We start from the raw sequence: 18,077 nt of genomic DNA, 5'->3' as shown, positions 1-18,077 counted from the left end.
ATTAATCAGATGATAACATATTTTTGTCTCTGTAATTTTATCTATAAGTTATGTGTATCGAATCTAAATATATTATTAAAAAAATGATAAACACACTATTTCAAATATTTTATGTAATAATTATACAATATATTTTAAAGCAATAAGGGTCAAATAGGTCATCCAACTACACAACAAACTATAATCGGATTATCGAACAAAAAAATTACAATTAGATATATTATTTGATTGACAGGAATTGAATAAGTAATATAAAGACTAAAATACCCTTATATAATAATAATAATAAAGACTTTGGAGAGTTAGCAAAACAAGGACAAACAATTGAAAGAGGGGTAAAATTGGCATGGAATTTCTATTCCTAGGGGAAGGGTAGGAATCTATTCAATGAAAAAAAAGAATTACAATTTTGCGAAATTACAATTTCCTCAAAGCAAACAATGAAACTTTACAAGCTCAAAGATTTGTATTAAAAATGAATTACAATTTCATTGCTCCAAGGAAATTTGACTATTTTGTCTTTAAGCTTAATTACCTTAGGCTAAAATGTGTGATGGACACCCCAATTAGGGTATCCAACCCGAGAAGCTCAGTATTAGGAACCCGTTGGATGGCCAAGCAGGGAACGAATATGCAGCCCGGGTTGTGTAAATTTGAGTGGCTCAGTCCAAGTAGGCAGTTAAATCGGTGCCCGACTGGGTGCGTAGCGATAGGCGGTTACCTTGCGCAGAATTACGGATTTGAGGCGGTTGTTGCCTTAATCGGAATTTGTTAACTCACATACCAGTGTGCAACCCTAGAAATTACTTTCTTAAGTCATATTTGTTAAGTATTTTACTTATTTCCATGAATAGACTTATTGTTCTTGTAAAAACACCCCATAGGATCACAATGTAAGGGGGAGGTTGTTTTATTCCCTGAAGTCAGAATACAAGGTGCAATTATTTTCTTCAAGAGTTCAAATATTATTCTCTAAGTTCTACGGCAGTGTTGGCCAGCCGAAACGGTTGTCTCATAGCTGTAAAACCAACAATGTGTATAATATTTTTTATTACTACCTCCGTCCCATTTTGTTTGTCTGATTCGGTTAACGAGGCTTGACTGAAGTTATTTTTAACTCAATTTTTCATAATATTAAATTTAGTATTAGTATATAAAATTTATATATTTAGAAATTACATTAAAAGTACTATTAAACACAAAAAATTAAATTTAAAAATAATTTAAAATTACTAAAGAAAATAAACAATGAAGAAAGCGTTTGTTTGACCAATGAATAGTAAATATGACAGGTAAAATAGGACAGACTGAGTATATTATTATAATAAATATAATTATAATATTTTAATTTATGATATTATATTTTATAATTAATAATATTTTAATTAAAAAAGCACTATTACTATATGAAGATTTTGGTCTTTATACTCATTTTTACCATTTCTACCTCAACCAAGAAATCAATATCTTCAATAATTTCTTTTCCACTAATCAAATAATAGAATCAAGTTTCATAGTAATTTTTTTCATAAAATTTTAATTTCATTTCCCCTCAAATATTTTCCTAGAACCCGCCTTAAATTGTAAAAGATGATGAAATGAGTAAAGAGTTAGCAGACCACAGTTTAAACATCCCCTTTTAGTCAACTTATGTCAAAGTGATGGCCCCCGCTCCACTAAGTATATTATTTATCGACCAAGTTGGAAAGAACCTTCAATCATTTCATTTCCCAGTTTGATTTTTATTTTTGCTTCTGCAATTGGGAGTTGGAACCTTACCCATTACCAAAAAGGATTTATGTACCAAACGCTTGTGTGGATGTTGATGCCGACACCTTATCCAAACAAACAAGCAGCAGCTCCCATGTTCTGCAGCTGAAATTCAAGACACACCCCATTTCTCTTACGCCATGTTCTTGTCCTTTTTCGTCTCTAAAACGCTGCTACTATGAGAGATTAAAAGCATTGCCTTTAAGCCTACAGGTATCTCACACTTTCACTTTATATTATTGCTTCCTTTTTTACAGAAACCCAAGCCATTGATTGTGAATTTGTAGTGTTTGAGGTTAGTTCTTTTCTGGGTTTTGCTTAATTTTGGATATAAATTTTTGATTCTTTGCCTTTCCTTTATTTAGTATGTCATTTTTCGGTTTCTTGTTTTGTATGAAGTAAAATATTTGCTGTCTTTAGCTATTTTTAACTGAAAAAGTCCACTTCTTTGATGTGTTGGATCTAGTCTCTTTTTTCTGATTGGATGGTTTTCATAAGTGCCTTAGGTTCCAAGATAATAAGCAGTAACATTAACATCTATGATGTTTTTTTTTTTAAGAATGATGTTTTTTTGATAGTTTGTTGTTTGGTTGTTAGACTAGTCAGCTTCTGAAGTGGCACTGCAAGATCCCAGTTATGTTTTGCAATTTTATGTTTGAAGTTGATGCTACCTTAATCACACTCCTTAAATCTCAGAATATTTTAGGCAGTATATGTTTGATGATGTTTTTAAGAACTGTGACATACTTGTTGTCAATTTGGATCAGTTCATCTTGTGGCTAAGCTGTGGAGCGGATCGAATCCTATGGGCTTCTTAGGTTTTGTGTTAGCCATTGTGGCGCTTTTTCTGGCATTTTCGGGTCAGGCAGTGGAATATGCAGGGCTTGTGATCGATACAACGACAACGATTGCTGACACGGATGCCAATTATATATGTGCTACTCTCGATTGGTGGCCCCACGACAAGTGTAACTATGACCACTGCCCGTGGGGCTTAGCATCTGTAATGAACCTGGTATGGAGATGGATCAGCAGCTCGATAATGCATTTTGTTGTTTCTATTGATAAATGATACGTAACAATTAGTCAGCATTCTTGATTGTTGTTTTGACGTTTTCCAGGATTTGTCTCACCCTTTTCTGGCAAATTCTGTTCAAGGTTCGTGTTGTGTTTTTTAAGATTTTTGCATTTAGACTATGGAACTTTTTGTTCTCATGTGATGCAGACCAGACCTCGAAAATGTTAAAATGCCATCTTAGAATAGAACAAAATCGATGCTGTTTCCATGATAAACAAACTACTCCTACAAATGCTTTTGCGATCTATTTTTCCCTAATGAAAAATTGCCACAAAAGCGATTAACATATGCTGCAGATAGTGTGAGCCTTGGCTCATGGCATAACTTTCCTCTGTTTCGATATGGTCGTATTAATGGCTTCAATAATTTTGCAGCTTTCAAGGGTTTGAGGTTACGAATTGGGGGTTCACTGCAAGACCAAGTAGTGTATGACGTGGGCAATCTGAATATCCCTTGCCATCCGTTTAGAAAGCAGGAGGACGGGTTGTTTGGATTTTCACATGGATGCTTGCATATGGATAGATGGGATGAGCTTAACGGCTTTTTCAAGAAGACTGGGTAAATTATACTATCTCTCATGTACCTTTTTTTCTGATTTTCAATCTTTTTGTTTTCTCTTTGTTTCCAATTCGTCAAAATCTTGCATCTTATTGTTCATGATACACAGATTAACCTTCGCAGTTATATTCCCTTGCTCCTCCCCGCCATTTTCGGGGTTTGTGAAGTGTAATTTTATGCTTAGCACAACTCTAATCACACGATTCTGATATTCAGAGCACTTGTAACATTTGGCTTGAATGCTTTACATGGGAGACAGCGTGGGAATAAGCAGCAATGGGGAGGAAAATGGGATTCTAGCAATGCCCGTGATTTCATTAGCTATACCGTATCCAAGGGTTACCAGATACACTCATGGGAATTTGGTAAATTTTCCCGATTATTACCATTATTCATTATTATTTTTCTTCATATGTAACTCTTCCCATTATAAGCACCGAAAAAAAAAAAGACTGAATTTCCCGAACCAACATTTTCTTTTACCATTGCAGGTAATGAGTTGTCGGGAACAGGTATTGGCGCAAGCGTTGATGCAGACCTATATGGAAAAGACGCAATTAATCTAAATGCTCTTTTGGATCAGCTATATAAGAATATCCGACCAAAGCCTCTTCTCTTGGCACCGGGAGGTTTTTTCGATAAGGCATGGTTTGGGAAACTCCTCGATGTTTCAGGCCCGTCCACTGTCAATGCCTTGACACATCATATATATAATCTGGGGCCAGGTAAGTTAGACAAGTTTAGCATACCATACTCTTTTATTTGGGTTTTCCTTTTTCTATAAATTACAAACGTGTTATAATGGGTTAAAAATGAATTAGTTTATGAATGTGTAATATTATTACTAGTTTGAACAAACTCTATGTTCTGTTTCAGGATCTGACCATAATCTCGTGAATAAAATTTTGAATCCCGAGTACTTGGATGGGATATCACATACATTCCATGATCTTACTCAAACCATTCAAACGAATGGTCCTTGGGCTTCTGCTTGGGTTGGGGAATCTGGCGGGGCGTATAACAGCGGTGGACACAACGTGTCCAATGCCTTCGTCAATAGCTTTTGGTAATCCCGTTTGCTGAACTTGAAAATGAAGTTACTGCAATGCGTGAATTTGTGCATATGAAAACGATGAAACTTTGTTAATCGAATTTTAGGTATTTAGATCAGCTTGGGATGGCTGCCAAATACAGGACTAAAGTTTATTGCAGACAGACTTTAATAGGGGGGAACTATGGCCTCCTCGACACCGAGTCTTTCGTCCCTAATCCCGATTATTACGGGTGAGGTGAACCCAATGGTTTATGAATTCAGGAATGATTTTTGAGGTGCTGCAAAATGAAATACTTATACCCAATTCAATGCAGTGCACTTCTCTGGCATCAGCTCATGGGAAGCGGAGTGCTTGCTGTTAAGAGTGATGCGTCGCCATACCTGCGCTCATATGCCCACTGCACAAAAGACCGTGTAAGAGCTCTACACACATATATTCATGTAGCTAACACTCAATTTAGTCATTGATTACAGTACTTTTTCTCGATTTAGTCTTAAATGATTTTTTGTGCGAGTTAATACTTAATTTAGTCATCGACTATATTGATTTTTCTCGATTTAGTCCTAAACGTATTTTTGTGCTTAATTAGGTCGTCGGTTTTGATGGTTTACCCAATTGAGTCATTTGCGGTTAGAATCAATAACTAAATCAAGAAAAATCACTATAATTGATGACTAAATTGTGTAAAACCACTATAGTTGAAGACTAACTTAAGTAAAACTACTAAAGTCAAGGACTAAATTAGGTATTCATAGAGGTGAAATTACCAAGCTATCTTAACAAAGGACTCAATTGTGTAAAACCATCAAAGTCGAGGACCTAATTAAACACAAAAAGACGTTTAGGACTAAATCGAGAAAACTCACTTTAGTCGATGACTAGTTTAGGTATTAACTCTTTTTTGTACTTAATTGGGTCCTGGACTTAGATATTTTACTTAATTGAGTCCTTTGTCCGGCCTTCCAGTCGGTTGGCAGTTAGAATCAATGACTAAATCGAAAAAACTCACTATAGTCGTTAACTAAATTGGGTAAAACCCTAATAGTGAAGGACTAAACTGGGTACTAATGGAGGGGAAATTACCAAGCTATCCTAACCTAGGACTCAATTAGGCAAAACCATTGAGTCTATAACCCAATTAAGTACAAAAAGTCATTTTGAACTAAATCAAGAAAAACACTATGACTAAATTACGTATTAACTCTATATTCATGTATCTGGTGGCACATATACTGCATTTTTCCTCCTTTTTTGGTACAATTTGAAATGATGGTGCAAGCTAACTATTCATTCCTAAACCCGATTAAATACATTATGCCTCTTGTTTGAGCTCTATATTGCGCCTTCTCGATTTTTGCAGGCGGGGGTGACGTTGCTTTTAATCAACTTAAGCAGCCAAACCGAATTCGGAGTGGACATTCAATCCACCACGGGTTTGCACCTAAAGAGAAAAGTCAAGAAAAATTCCTTCACCCATAGACTGAAGGAGACCTTTTCATGGGTCGGAAGCAAAACAGAGGACGAAACATTGTTGGTAGAGGAGTACCATCTGACTCCAGAAGACGGGAACGTTAAGAGCAGAACCGTGCTTCTGAATGGAACGCCATTACAGCTCACAGAAACCGGAGGCATCCCGAACATGTTGCCAGCACTTCGGAATGTAAATTCCGCGATATCTATTGCCCCTTTGTCCATCAAATTCATAGTGTTCCCTAACCTGAATGCCCCGGGTTGTAGATGAGGTTTATAGTCCCCCACTCTTATACCATGCTCCACTCTCAAGAGCAAATTGTGTCTGCTATTGTATTATAGCTGGAAGGAATGTCATAATGTATTATATGATATAAACCACTAGAATAAATAAATTCATTACTAAGCTTGTAATGTAATGCTTGAGTGTTCCAACAGAGACATTCTTGCAAGATGAAGACATAACAATTCTTTAGAAAAATTTATAAGTGCTAGATTTTCCAGCCTTTATTTGCTACATGAAGACACAACTGAGCTGTCATCATCCAGATCTATGACAGTCAGGTACGATAATGGTGGTGGTTTATTTATTAATAAATTTATTTATTTATTTATTTATTGAAATACTATAACCATCCATTTGGAATGGTGAATATTGGTGATGAGGATACTATTACACTACAATTGGCTATTTGTTTACAGAGTATTATTTACAAAGATATACTAGAATCAAATCAAAACTAACTAGTTATTGTATTGATGTCATACTTATCATGGTGCCCTGTTAAGTCGCAGTGTCCCCCGACCGCCTTGTTGCCTAGGCGAGAGTTCCTATGAAATCACCTATTTAGGTGAGATTGTGAGATCAAATCTTGTCCATCAATCTAATAAATTTTAATGGTCTAGATTGATTGACACACATTCCGTTCACACACATTTAATCACCGTTCGCACACACTTTAACTTAGAATCTTAATCAATCTAGAGCATTAAAATTATTATATTGATGCACAAGATTTAATTTCACAATCTCACATAAACAGGTGATCTCATATGATCCTAAATATATATATTTAAGTCTAAACAATTAAACATGAAAAGAATACTATATTTCATATAGGATGAGTGATACATACAACTATTTATACATGTAAAGAATATAGAAAAGGAAATATTATCCCTATAATTATGCTATCATATCCCTAGAATCATGTTAACTATCCTAAGATAATGTAATCATAATATGTCTATATTTCGCCCTCAAGTTGGAGCATAGATCTTAAACATGCCCAACTTGTTACATAGATAATTAACCCGACTACCATTTAAAGCTTTGTAAAAAGATCTCCAAGTTGTTCACCAGTCTTCACAAATCCTGTAGATATCAAGCCTTGTTGTATTTTCTCACGAACAAAGTGACAATCAACTTCTATATGCTTGGTTCGTTCATGAAAGATAGGATTGGATGCAATATGAAGAGCGGCTTGATTAACACACCATATTTTTGCCGGAATAGGCGCTTTGAAGCCTGCTTCATTCAACATATTAATATATTATATATCCATATTACCTCACATGCAGATTGTGCCAAAGCCTTGTATTCTGACTCTACACTTGATCGTGATACAACGTTTTGCTTCTTACTCTTCGATGAAACTAGATTCCCACCAAAGAAGACACAATATCTAATTGTAGATCTTCGATCTTCCTTAGATCCTGCCCAATCAGCATCTGTAAAACACTCAACTCTTGTATGTCCATGATTTCTATATATGATTCCTCTTCTAAGAGCTCCTTTTAGATAGCAAAGGATTTGTTCCACAACAGCCAATGGTTATTTGTTGGGGATGACATGTATTGACTCACCACACTAACCGGATATGCAATATCCGGACGAGTCACTGTTAGATAATTTAGCTTCCCAACTAGTCTTCTATACCTTTCGGGGTCTCCAAACAGTTCTCCTTCCTTTGTGAGTTTTGTATTGGGCATCATGGGAGCATTACATGGCTTAACTCCCAATTTTCCTGTTTCAGTCAATAGATCAAGCACATACTTTCATTGGGATAGTAATATCCCTTTCTTACTTCTTGTGACTTCAATACACAAGAAATATTTTAACATCCCTAAATCTTTCGTCATAAATTGAGTGCGAAGTAATGTCTTGAGGGATGCAATGCCATCAATGTCACTTCCTATGATGACAATGTCATCCACATAGACTACTAGCAAGACAATACCTGTTTTAGACTACTTATAAAATAGAGAATGGTCAAATTTTCCTTTCACCATTCCAAACTTCTCTATTGCTTCGACTAAAATTTTCCAAACCATGCTCGAGGACTTTGTTTTAAATCATACAAAGATTTACGAAGTCGACATACCTTCTCACACTCCTCCTGAGCAACAAATCTAGGAGGTTGCTCCATGTATACTTCCTCCAGAAGATCTCCATGCAAAAAAGCATTCTTGCTGTCGAGTTGATGCAACGGCCAATCATAGATAGTTGCCATAGAAATAAGTAGTCGAACAGATGTTAACTTAACAACATGGGAAAAGGTATCGGAATAATCTACCCCGTAAGTCTGAGCATATCCCTTTGTTACAAGGAGAGCCTTCAACCGAGCAATAGATCCATCAGAGTTCACTTTGATGGCAACCACCCATTTGTAACCAATTGATTTCGTCCCTGCAAGTAAGTCTACCAAATTCCAAGTACCATTTTGGTCTAAAGCATTCAGTTCTTCTATCATAGCATGTACTATCCAGGATGAGACATAACTTCTTTAACAGTTTTAGGGAGAGAGATATAATCAATAGGCGCAATAAAAGAACAAGAGGATGGTGACAGATTATCATAAGAGACAAAAGAGGAAACATGATAGGCACACTTGAGTTTACCTTTGCGAATAGCAATTGAAAAATCATCATCGGAAAGCTGATCTAATGACAAAGAAATTGGTCCGAACATGCAGCATGTGGGGTAGACTCAGGTAGGGTGGAACCTGTAAGCATAATGGGGGTCGACTTAGTATGTCTTGGTCATCGAGAATAAACTTGAAGAACCATAGGTGTTGGAAGAGAAGAAGTAATAGTATTAATCAAGATATCGTCTTCCTCCCTAAATGATCACGATGTGAAAATGGTGAGAAGGGTACATCCTCATGAAAGGTAACATCCATTGACACAAGGTACCTACCTAGTGTAGGGGAATAACATATATACCCTTTTTGGACACGTGAATATCACTAAAAAATACATTTTAGCGATTTGGGGTCTAACATTGTAACATGAGGACGAACATCCCTAACAAAGCAAGTACAACAAAACACTTTAGGATCAATAGGAAACAAGGACTTTGTGGGAAAGAGACTCTGATAAGGGGTCTTACCAAACAAAACAGAGGATGGCATACGATTGATCAAAAAAGAAGCAGTGGATACTGCATCAGCCCAAAACTGTTTAGGAACATTCATTTGAAACAACAAGGGTCTCGAAGTTTCAAGCAAATGTCTATTCTTACGCTCAGCTACCCCATTTTGTGATGGTGTATCCACATAGGAGGTTTGATGGAGTATACCATTTTGGATCATGTATGATGAAAAAGGAGCTGACAAATACTCTCTAGCATTATCACTTCGTAGTGTTTGAACAGAAACATTGAACTGAGTTTTTATCTCAACACAAAAAACACAAAAGTGGGTGAATAATTCGGAGCCAGTTTTCATGAAATATAACCAAGTCATACGAGAATTATCATCCATAAAAGTAACGAAATACTTGTAACCAGTTTTAGACATAACTGGACACGAACCCCAAATATCATAATGAACAAGTTCAAAGGGAGCACTTGCTCGTTTATTGACTCTAGAACTCAAACTCACACGGTGGTGTTTAGCAAATTGACAAGACTCACAATGTAATGAAGACACATGTTTAAACTGCGGACACAACTGTTTTAACAAAGGTACGTACGGACGAATGACCAAGCAGGAGGGGGCTTTAAAAGGGGAAACAACACTCGAACATGCAACAAAGTTCGACTTCTTAGAGTTTAGGATGTAGAGGCCACCAGACTCGTGTCCTTTACCAATAATCTGCTTCGTCGTAAGATCTTGAAATACGAAATATTCAGGAAAAAATGTGACACAGCAATTTAGGGTACGAGTAAGCTTACTAACATAAACCAAATTGAAGGAAAAATTAGGTAAGCTTAAGAACAGATGACAAGTGAATGGAAGAAGTTGAGTAATAGAGCCAGATCCAAGTACTTGCAAAACAGACCTATTAGCATGAGTGACGAGAAGACTAGAAGTATTGGCTGTAAAAGTTGAGAATAGACTAGAGTTACTTGTCATATGGTCTATGGCTCCTAAGTCAATGACCCATTTGGAAGTGGAAGAAACAAGGTAGGTGGTTGGCTTACCTGAATCGACAACAGCTGTGATAGGAGTAGTTGAAGACTTCAGTGCCTCTTGGTACTGGGTGAATTTAGCAAACTCATCTGTTGAGACTAAAATAGATTGGGTAGACACATCATTGATAGAAACAACATTAGCATGCTGAAACCCTTTATACTTGTTCTGCAATTTCTTATATTAGTCACGTTTTATGTGACCCGGCATGTGACAATAGCGACAGATAATTCCACCAGAGTTTGGCCCTTGAGCATATCTACCAGTAACTCTAATGGGTTGTCTACCAACATCTGTAAAAGAGTTTTTACTAATAAGCGCACCATTCAAAGGAATTGGGTGAGAAGTCTCTGTGCGCAGTACTCGGGCAAAAGTATCTTGCAATGAAGACATTTCAGGGCTGGACAAAACCTGGGATTTTGCAGTCTCAAATTCTGATGGAAGACTTGCTAAAAAACTCATGACTGTCATTTGTTCTCGTTGCTTTTATTGCACCTTTATATCAATACTAAAAGGCATTAATTGATTCAGTTCCTCATATGTTTTTTTAAATTCCATGAAGTAGGTGAGGAGAGACTTATCATGTTTCTCAGCCCGGTAAAATGCTTTACAGACATCATACATATAATGTATGTATAGAACAGTTTTAGATATAAATATATGAAAACAAATATAAGTAAAGAATTGTCTAGTTAGCTAAGTTAGTTGGGGTGTGTTTTTACTTATGGAAGGGCGATGGTTCAAATCCTAAAGACTGTAGTTCATCCTCCTTTGTAGCTTTATATATATAATTTATAATGTGTTTTCTATTTGAATTATTTTATCAAATTAATTATGTTTTATATATTGTTATTAATATTTGTATAAAATTTTGATGTGTTGTATTTTTCGTCTATATCCAACAATATTTATGACTATATTCCTTTTAAGTGTTTCATTTTTTTAATACTACCGATTCTATTACAATGCAATATATGTTCATTACTACTTTCTCAACATATAGAAGCACAAATAGTCAATATCACTGAGGCTCAAATCCACAACCTCCCATATAAAGGAGCAACTTGGTGTTACCTCTTTTATGTTTCGCCCCCACTAGGACATTTTTCTGTATCCGCCACTGGTTGGGAGGGGGGATTACTAATGAGGTTCATAATGTTTTTGTTCCAGATAGGCTTATCACTGATAATATTTTGGTGGTGGCTGAAGTAGGACATTACCCTCGTAAGGTGGGCCAGGTTGAAACTTGTTATGGCTAAGGCCTATGATAGGGTGGAGTGGTATTTTTTGGAACATATGTTGCGTCAATTGGGGTTTGATGAGAGATGGGTGCGGTTGGTTATGTTATGCGTCTCATCGGTGCGCTATAATGTTTTGGTTAATGGTGTTGAGGCGGTCAAGTGATTCCTACGAGGGGTTTGAGATAGGGGGATCCACTTTCTCCATATTTATTTTTGATCTGTGCTGAGGGTCCAGGTGGCAAGAGGAACACCTCCTATGTCTCATCTTTTGTTTGCTAATGATAGTTTATTGTTTTTTAATGTTGTTCGGGAGGAGGTAAAGGTGGTGAGGGATTTCCTTCGAGTTTATGGAGCGGCATCGAGACAGGGGTTAACTTTGACAAATCTAGTGTGGTGTATAGCTCTAACACTACTGAGGCTACTAAGGTGTTGGTGGAAGGGTTGTTAGGGGTGTGTAGGGCACAAGACTAGGGTAAATATTTGGGGTTTTCTTCCTTTGTGGGTAGAAATAAAAAGAGAGTTTTTGCTTTTATTGAACAGAAGGTGAGACAAAGGTTAGGGTGTTAGAGGAGAAATCTTTTATCTAGTGCAGGTATGGAGATTTTACTTCGATGTGTCGCTCAAGCATTACCTACTTTTGCTATGAGTGTTTTTTTTATTACCTGGGGAGTTATGTTTGTATTAGAGAGGTTGATGAATCGTTTTTGGTGGGCTAGGGGTTCAGGAGGTATTCATTGGTTGGCTTGGGATCGGTTGTGTGAACCGAAGGAGGAGGATAGGGGTTTCGTCAGTTGAGGGAGTTTAATTTGGTGTTGCTTGCTAAACAAGGTTGGAGGCTTCTCACTACTTCTTCTTCTTTCATTAGCAAGCTTTTTAAAGCCAGATATTTTAGGGACTCTTCCTTCTTTGAGGCTCAGTTGGGGGGTGATCCTAGCTTTTGTTGGAGTATTATGGCCAACCAGGGTCTTATTACGTCCAATGTTCGACGGCGTATAGGTGATGGGGAGGACACTTTCGTCTGGTCTATGCATTGGCTTCCCCATCCGAATCCTTTTATTGAGTTCCCTTGGCCTCCGAAGTTGGGTGATATTAGTGTGGCCAGCTTACTTGAAGTGGGAGGTGGGAGTTGGGATACTGATCTAGTACAGGATTTGTTTTGTGAGAGAGATGGTGAGTTGATTAGCAGGTGCCAGTTAGTTATGGTGTAAATGATGTATGGTTTTAGCCAGATGATTTAAGGTGTGTTTATTATGTAAAGTAGGGGTATCATAAAATTAAATTGTTTGTGGCATTGTCTTAGGTCTATGTTACTTACTCGAGTCGCTTGTTGCATAAACATGTTGACATTGATGTTTTGTGCCCTATGTGTGGTGTACTCAACAAAATTATATCACCAGATCAGAACGATGTGTTTGGAATTCTTTCCCTTTGTTTCAACTCTTATTAAATAGACTCAATTTGGCCATACCTTCAAGGTTTACATATGGAACTTTTGTTAGTATTAACTTCCTACAGCAACAATGAACAGCCTAGTATTGTAATTAAGAAAAAAAAAAAAAAAAAAAGGCTAGTATTGTGATTATACAGTTTGCATAATGCAAGTACAATTTACCTCATCTAACAGCCTAACAAAAATATTATCTTAAACTCAGCAAAATTCCACATTCCACCATTTTGAATATACACAAGGGGGTGTTTAGGAGCTACTCTATCCCAGAAGCACCCCCAGGATTAATCCACTACTGTTGAAAACAATGGGTACAGCTAGCTTGAACCATAACCATCTCGACTCTTGTCATAGCATGCCTCGTTTCCAAATACTTCTTCAATCATCGAGCATGTGGGCAAGAAGTCAACGTCGTTTTTGGTACAACTTGAGTACCCAACATTCCATTCTCTGCCAAATCTGGGCTCCAAAACAAATTCATGCCCATTACTATTGCACGTACCTACATAATCACTAGTCCAATGTTTGTTATCAACCCTAGTAGAAGGGCCGTCAAGTTCAGCATGGTTGGCTTCATTTGGCTCACTTCTGTCTGGATGTTGAACTGTGAGTTCAGAACTGTGCTTCTCAAATAACTTATCACCACATTCTTCAGGTACAGTAGTGACAACCTTATTGGTGTCATGACCAAGATGCTTATAATCTCTCCAGATTGCAAGCCCAGCATCTTCATCATATGGGTGTTTATAATCATCGTAGATCAAAATGTGCCCAGGATCATCATGATGAACTGGCGATTCGACTACAGAGTCCTCATCTTCATCAGTCATATTGGCTTCTTCCCCAGCAGAGTCATATGCTTCCTCTTGCCATTCATCATTGTCACTGTCTATATTCAATGGGTCTAATCTATTCTGTTCAGTGCGGATTCGCAGCATGAAGACATTAAAATAATAGCTCACTATTTCCCTCCTTGTTCGGTGATGGAACTCAAGTGCAAGGTGGTGCCAAAAATTCTTCCCCAAGGATGCAGGATATGAATATACAACGTCATGGAACAATTCATGTTCCTCTTCAGTCCACTTTTGTGCAACTACCTCACCCATATCACAAAAACCCAGCTTGACAAAGGTCTCCTCCCCAAGGAGTGTCTTAAGTTTTTCTCTTGCTTCAATGATGTGCTGTTGAATGCATCTAACAGAGCCAGCATCTTCACAGCAACAATCACTTCTTCCACTTGCAACAACTTCACTAGAATATGCAGCTGATTCTGATTTGGAAATGGGAATAATGCAAGTCCCAGCTAGCCTATTTTCATAATCAAACTGACCACCACAATTTGACTCCAAAGATTCATAAGAATGATCTATGGTTTCGCATGCAACTTCTGAACAATTGGCTTTCTCCTTGTTGCCACAGCCACAGCATTCAGGTATTTCAGCCTGGAAATCAGGTCCAACAGGAACCAACTTACTAGGAGGATTTCTCAGAAGGTAAGAATATAACTCTTTAGAATGAGTAACAGTCCTAAATGGAATGTCATGATTGTAATATTCAGGAGAGAACGATGTGTTATGTTGCCCCTCTGACCTGACATCTTCTTCACTTGTGCTGCTAGTAGCCCAGGAAGAGTGGGAAGCAGAACCAGGACACCCCATCTCTCTGTATTTTTCAAAGCTTGGGAGTTCAGCAGTGTATACACACTCATATTTCTTGTCACTTACAGGTTTTCCTTTAAAGGAAATATCCCCATCTTTCCCTACCATAAATTTAGTTGACTCTTTTAAATTTTAATATATATATATCTAGCAAAAAGATGTTACAAATGCAATTGAGATTGCAAGCAGTTGAGGAAAAAGCTAGGTACTAGCTGCTTAAGCCTATTAAATCAGTTAAAATTGCTTGGAAGTAGGAAGTTAAAGATGAGTGCTTATACAAGTTATATAAGCCATCTCTCACCTGGTGCATGAGCCTTCAGGTAGGCAGGTTCATAAGGATATTCCAAAGAAATCAGATGATCATTAGTTTCTACATGCCTTGGTTGCTTAGATGAAACCTCATCTAAGTACTCATGTTCGAAGGGCCGTTTTTGCACCATAATTAACTGCTAAATAAATTCAAAAGCAGTTAAAAATACAGAGTACAAGGACAGGACAAAAGAATGTTGGCTTGCACATATTTAATAAAGTGAAGTAATTAAACAATCTCTTAAACCTTGAGAATTAGAGACTGGAAAGAGTGTTAATGCAAATACAACACAAAGGGCCTAAATTTTCACTATCTAATTGGTTCTGCCTCCTGCAGCTGATCTCTATAATCTTAAGACATATTTTAGCATGAGATTAATTAAAGTTAGAACCAGCTCCTTATGATTTTATCAGAATTTTTTTTGGAGCAAATGCAGCGGGATGTATGGACAAGAGTATAGTACACTGTGTTGCTGAATCATGGGGACTAGGGGAATGAATTTTATCAGGAGGATGGAAAAACAAGGCAGGTGGAATCTGCTCAGCAGCTTTGTTCCAAAGGTGCTAACTTTTAGGTTAAGGTTATACTTCCTTCTTTCATCAATTCATTTGTACTATAGAATAAAGTGAACTCCCCCTTTGACTTAGTATCCAAATAAACCCATAAAGGAAATAACAGTATAACACAAATCATCAATTTTCATAATCATCAATTGAATAATTTATACTCCATAGAATACAAACAAACAACACCACACTATGAAAAAAAATTGTCTCATGATGCATTTAGAACAACTCTTCACAATCAATTGCTTATCACCAAATACTTCTTTTTCTTTCCCATTTTTAGAAAACCAGACACTGGCACCAAACGGCCTCACATTGATCCCCTTGCTTAATATTCTAATTTTATACTGAGTTGTAGATGGCAACTATAGATATTTTGCTTGTGATTTGCTGTTTCTTTCATCATTGTGTAACCTGAAAGGCTGAGTCAAGGCATTAGATTTTACTGGGAATAGCTAATAAATACAGTGTAGCCCTTCCACAGATATGCAGAGTTACAGAATCTAGAGCATTCATATTAATTCCTGCCAACTTGTTAATTTCTCTCTTATGCAAAGAACTCTGTTGTACTCGATGGTTAATTCAATCAAGCTTACATTGGTCTACAGTAAAACTAACTTATTGGTAACTATTATGAGAACTAATTTTTACTCAGTAAAACAAAACTATCTAATTTGATAAACCAGTGATTAATCTTTACTCAGTAAACAAAGACTTTTTTTTCTACTTCTTAAAATTGAAAGGATGATCTTTCAATCTGAATTAATCTCATTTAATCAATCTTACATAACAGAAACCCTAATCCTAGATCCTCAAAATAAAAACAACACTACAAACAAATACTTCCAATTAAAACTGAGTCAATCCAACAGCGCTAACGAATTTCAGGTGAAACACAACGAATTATACAAAAATCCCCAATTCTTAAAAAAAAAAAAATACCACAAATCAATTTTTGTTTTATTTTGTCTACGAAGACAACAAAAAGTCAAAGCATATAATATCGTTTGGATATACAAAAAGAGCACCGAATTAAACAGATCCGGCTCAGAATGAGGAAATCTAAAACCCTAACCTTAAATTCAGTTTGCTCAACGGCGAGGGAATTGAAAGGTATCAATTCAAAGAGGGGATGGGGAATCGCAGAGTCCGGTGTTGATTTACGGATCGAAGGAAGAAGCCAAAGCCTAATCAAAGAACAAAAATAGGAGAGAGAATGGGAAGACGAAGAAGGGGAAAATCTAGGGTTTTCCGAAAACGACGTCGACGAAGAAGTTTGGTCGGAATTTACATGTAAAAGTAGTAGCCAGTAGCCAGTAGGGGTACTCGTGGTGTGGATGTTGTGAATCACATGTAATAAATAATAATATATGAGTTGACCGGAAAGATTCAGGATGACACGTGGCATGTAGTCCAAAAAGTTTATTATCTTTTCTCTTTTCTTATTGCAAATGATGATCATTATATGAGTAAAAAGTGTGTCGCTTTTTTTCTTTATATATATATATATATACTTGATTTAAATTTGGCTGAAGCTTCACTAGTTATGTATCACTTTGTTTTTTTATCAATCAAGTTTGGACTTAGGACCCCTACAAGGAAGCCTTAACCTAGATCAAGCATAACAACTGGAAAGTTGTTTCAGTTCTCATAGGCTGTCATAACGCTAGCTTAATTTCTTCTACTTCGGTGTGGTGACAAAAGCTTGCCGCCATATTATGTTTGCCCTCTCCGGTGTTAGTGTTAGTTTTATTCCCAGAGCATATAATAGTCTTGCTCATATTTTAGCCAAATCAGTTTGTCTTAATCTGGAAATTAGATCTTGGAGTTTTAACCCTCCTGTGTGTAATCTGGATTCTTTATTGTCTAATGAATAATAGCTTCTTGTTTGTTTTCAAAAAAAAAAAAGTTTGGACTTACGATATACTTAATTGTGATTTTTCGAGTCTTTTTTTGAGATCAGAGTTGAGAGAGGAAGGAAGAGCGAGAAAATTGTATTTCCAAGGAAAGAGCTGAGCTTTTTTCTCAAAAAGTGAGTCCTATAAAAAAAATCAATGCACACCAATAGTATCTAGTCGGCACGAGTTTGGCAATCACCCTTTTTTATTTATTTTATATTTAATTTTACTTTTTTATCTTCCAACAAAAAATTCCTGACAGAGATACATTGTATGCTAGACCACAAGGTCTTGCTCTTAGTTATTACTTTTATAATAAAATAAATTCTTTATCAATTTTAGATTAATACTACTAAATATAATTCAAATAATTTTTTTAAAAAAATTAGTGTCTATTTCATTGTCTAACATCAACCTACCGCTCGTACAATGTAAAGAAAACATGTATTAGAAAGAAAAAACAAATAAAAAAAAAACAAATTATGGGGTGGAGGATAGCCAAATTATGGTAGTATAAAATGAGTGATCAACCTTTGCTATTATTTGTTTTGCAAATTTCTATTTTACTTTATTTTTCTATATATTCATAAGAATACGTCAACAAATTTATA

General features: G+C 36.4%; 2 protein-coding genes across 3 annotated transcripts; one reads left to right on the top strand and one right to left on the bottom strand.

Moving 5' to 3' along the window:
* The first annotated feature begins 1,721 nt into the window (after positions 1 to 1,721).
* LOC115996754 (heparanase-like protein 1) lies at positions 1,722 to 6,448 on the top strand. Of its 2 annotated transcripts, none has more exons than XM_031236147.1 (10): positions 1,722 to 1,983; positions 2,538 to 2,785; positions 2,892 to 2,928; positions 3,223 to 3,406; positions 3,623 to 3,771; positions 3,898 to 4,131; positions 4,283 to 4,472; positions 4,565 to 4,690; positions 4,775 to 4,874; positions 5,822 to 6,448. In XM_031236147.1, the coding sequence occupies exons 2-10, from the start codon at positions 2,576 to 2,578 to the stop codon at positions 6,200 to 6,202; spliced, it is 1,611 nt and encodes a 536-aa protein (XP_031092007.1). In that variant the 5' UTR covers positions 1,722 to 1,983; positions 2,538 to 2,575; the 3' UTR covers positions 6,203 to 6,448. The 2 variants fall into 2 exon arrangements, with proteins under 2 accessions (XP_031092007.1, XP_031092008.1); XM_031236148.1 differs by having other exon boundaries at positions 1,722 to 2,065.
* Positions 6,449 to 13,138: 6,690 nt separating this feature from the next.
* On the bottom strand, positions 13,139 to 16,893 carry LOC115996702. Its single transcript, XM_031236061.1, has 3 exons — positions 16,644 to 16,893; positions 14,994 to 15,141; positions 13,139 to 14,793 (listed from the first exon to the last, which is right to left on the bottom strand). Exons 2-3 carry the CDS (start codon positions 15,130 to 15,132, stop codon positions 13,352 to 13,354), a joined length of 1,581 nt encoding a protein of 526 aa, XP_031091921.1. The 5' UTR covers positions 15,133 to 15,141; positions 16,644 to 16,893; the 3' UTR covers positions 13,139 to 13,351.
* Positions 16,894 to 18,077: the final 1,184 nt, after the last annotated feature.

The sequence above is a fragment of the Ipomoea triloba genome, chromosome 11 (genome assembly GCF_003576645.1).
Source record: "Ipomoea triloba cultivar NCNSP0323 chromosome 11, ASM357664v1".
In the NCBI taxonomy this organism is placed as follows: Eukaryota; Viridiplantae; Streptophyta; class Magnoliopsida; order Solanales; family Convolvulaceae; genus Ipomoea; species Ipomoea triloba.
The sequence above is the reverse complement of the archived record's forward strand: the minus strand, read 5'-3'. Positions and strand labels throughout refer to the sequence as shown.

What these genes read in the sequence shown, in the direction of transcription:
- LOC115996754 (XM_031236147.1), top strand. Translation starts at nt 2,576, where the DNA reads ATGGGCTTCTTAGGTTTTGTGTTAGCCATTGTGGCGCTTTTTCTGGCA. An exon ending in TAGCATCTGTAATGAACCTG is followed by an intron (nt 2,786 to 2,891) that starts GTATGGAGATGG and finishes GACGTTTTCCAG; the next exon opens with GATTTGTCTCACCCTTTTCT. An exon ending in GATACACTCATGGGAATTTG is followed by an intron (nt 3,772 to 3,897) that starts GTAAATTTTCCC and finishes TTACCATTGCAG; the next exon opens with GTAATGAGTTGTCGGGAACA.
- LOC115996702 (XM_031236061.1), bottom strand. Translation starts at nt 15,132, where the DNA reads ATGGTGCAAAAACGGCCCTTCGAACATGAGTACTTAGATGAGGTTTCA. An exon ending in CCTGAAGGCTCATGCACCAG is followed by an intron (nt 14,794 to 14,993) that starts GTGAGAGATGGC and finishes AATTTATGGTAG; the next exon opens with GGAAAGATGGGGATATTTCC.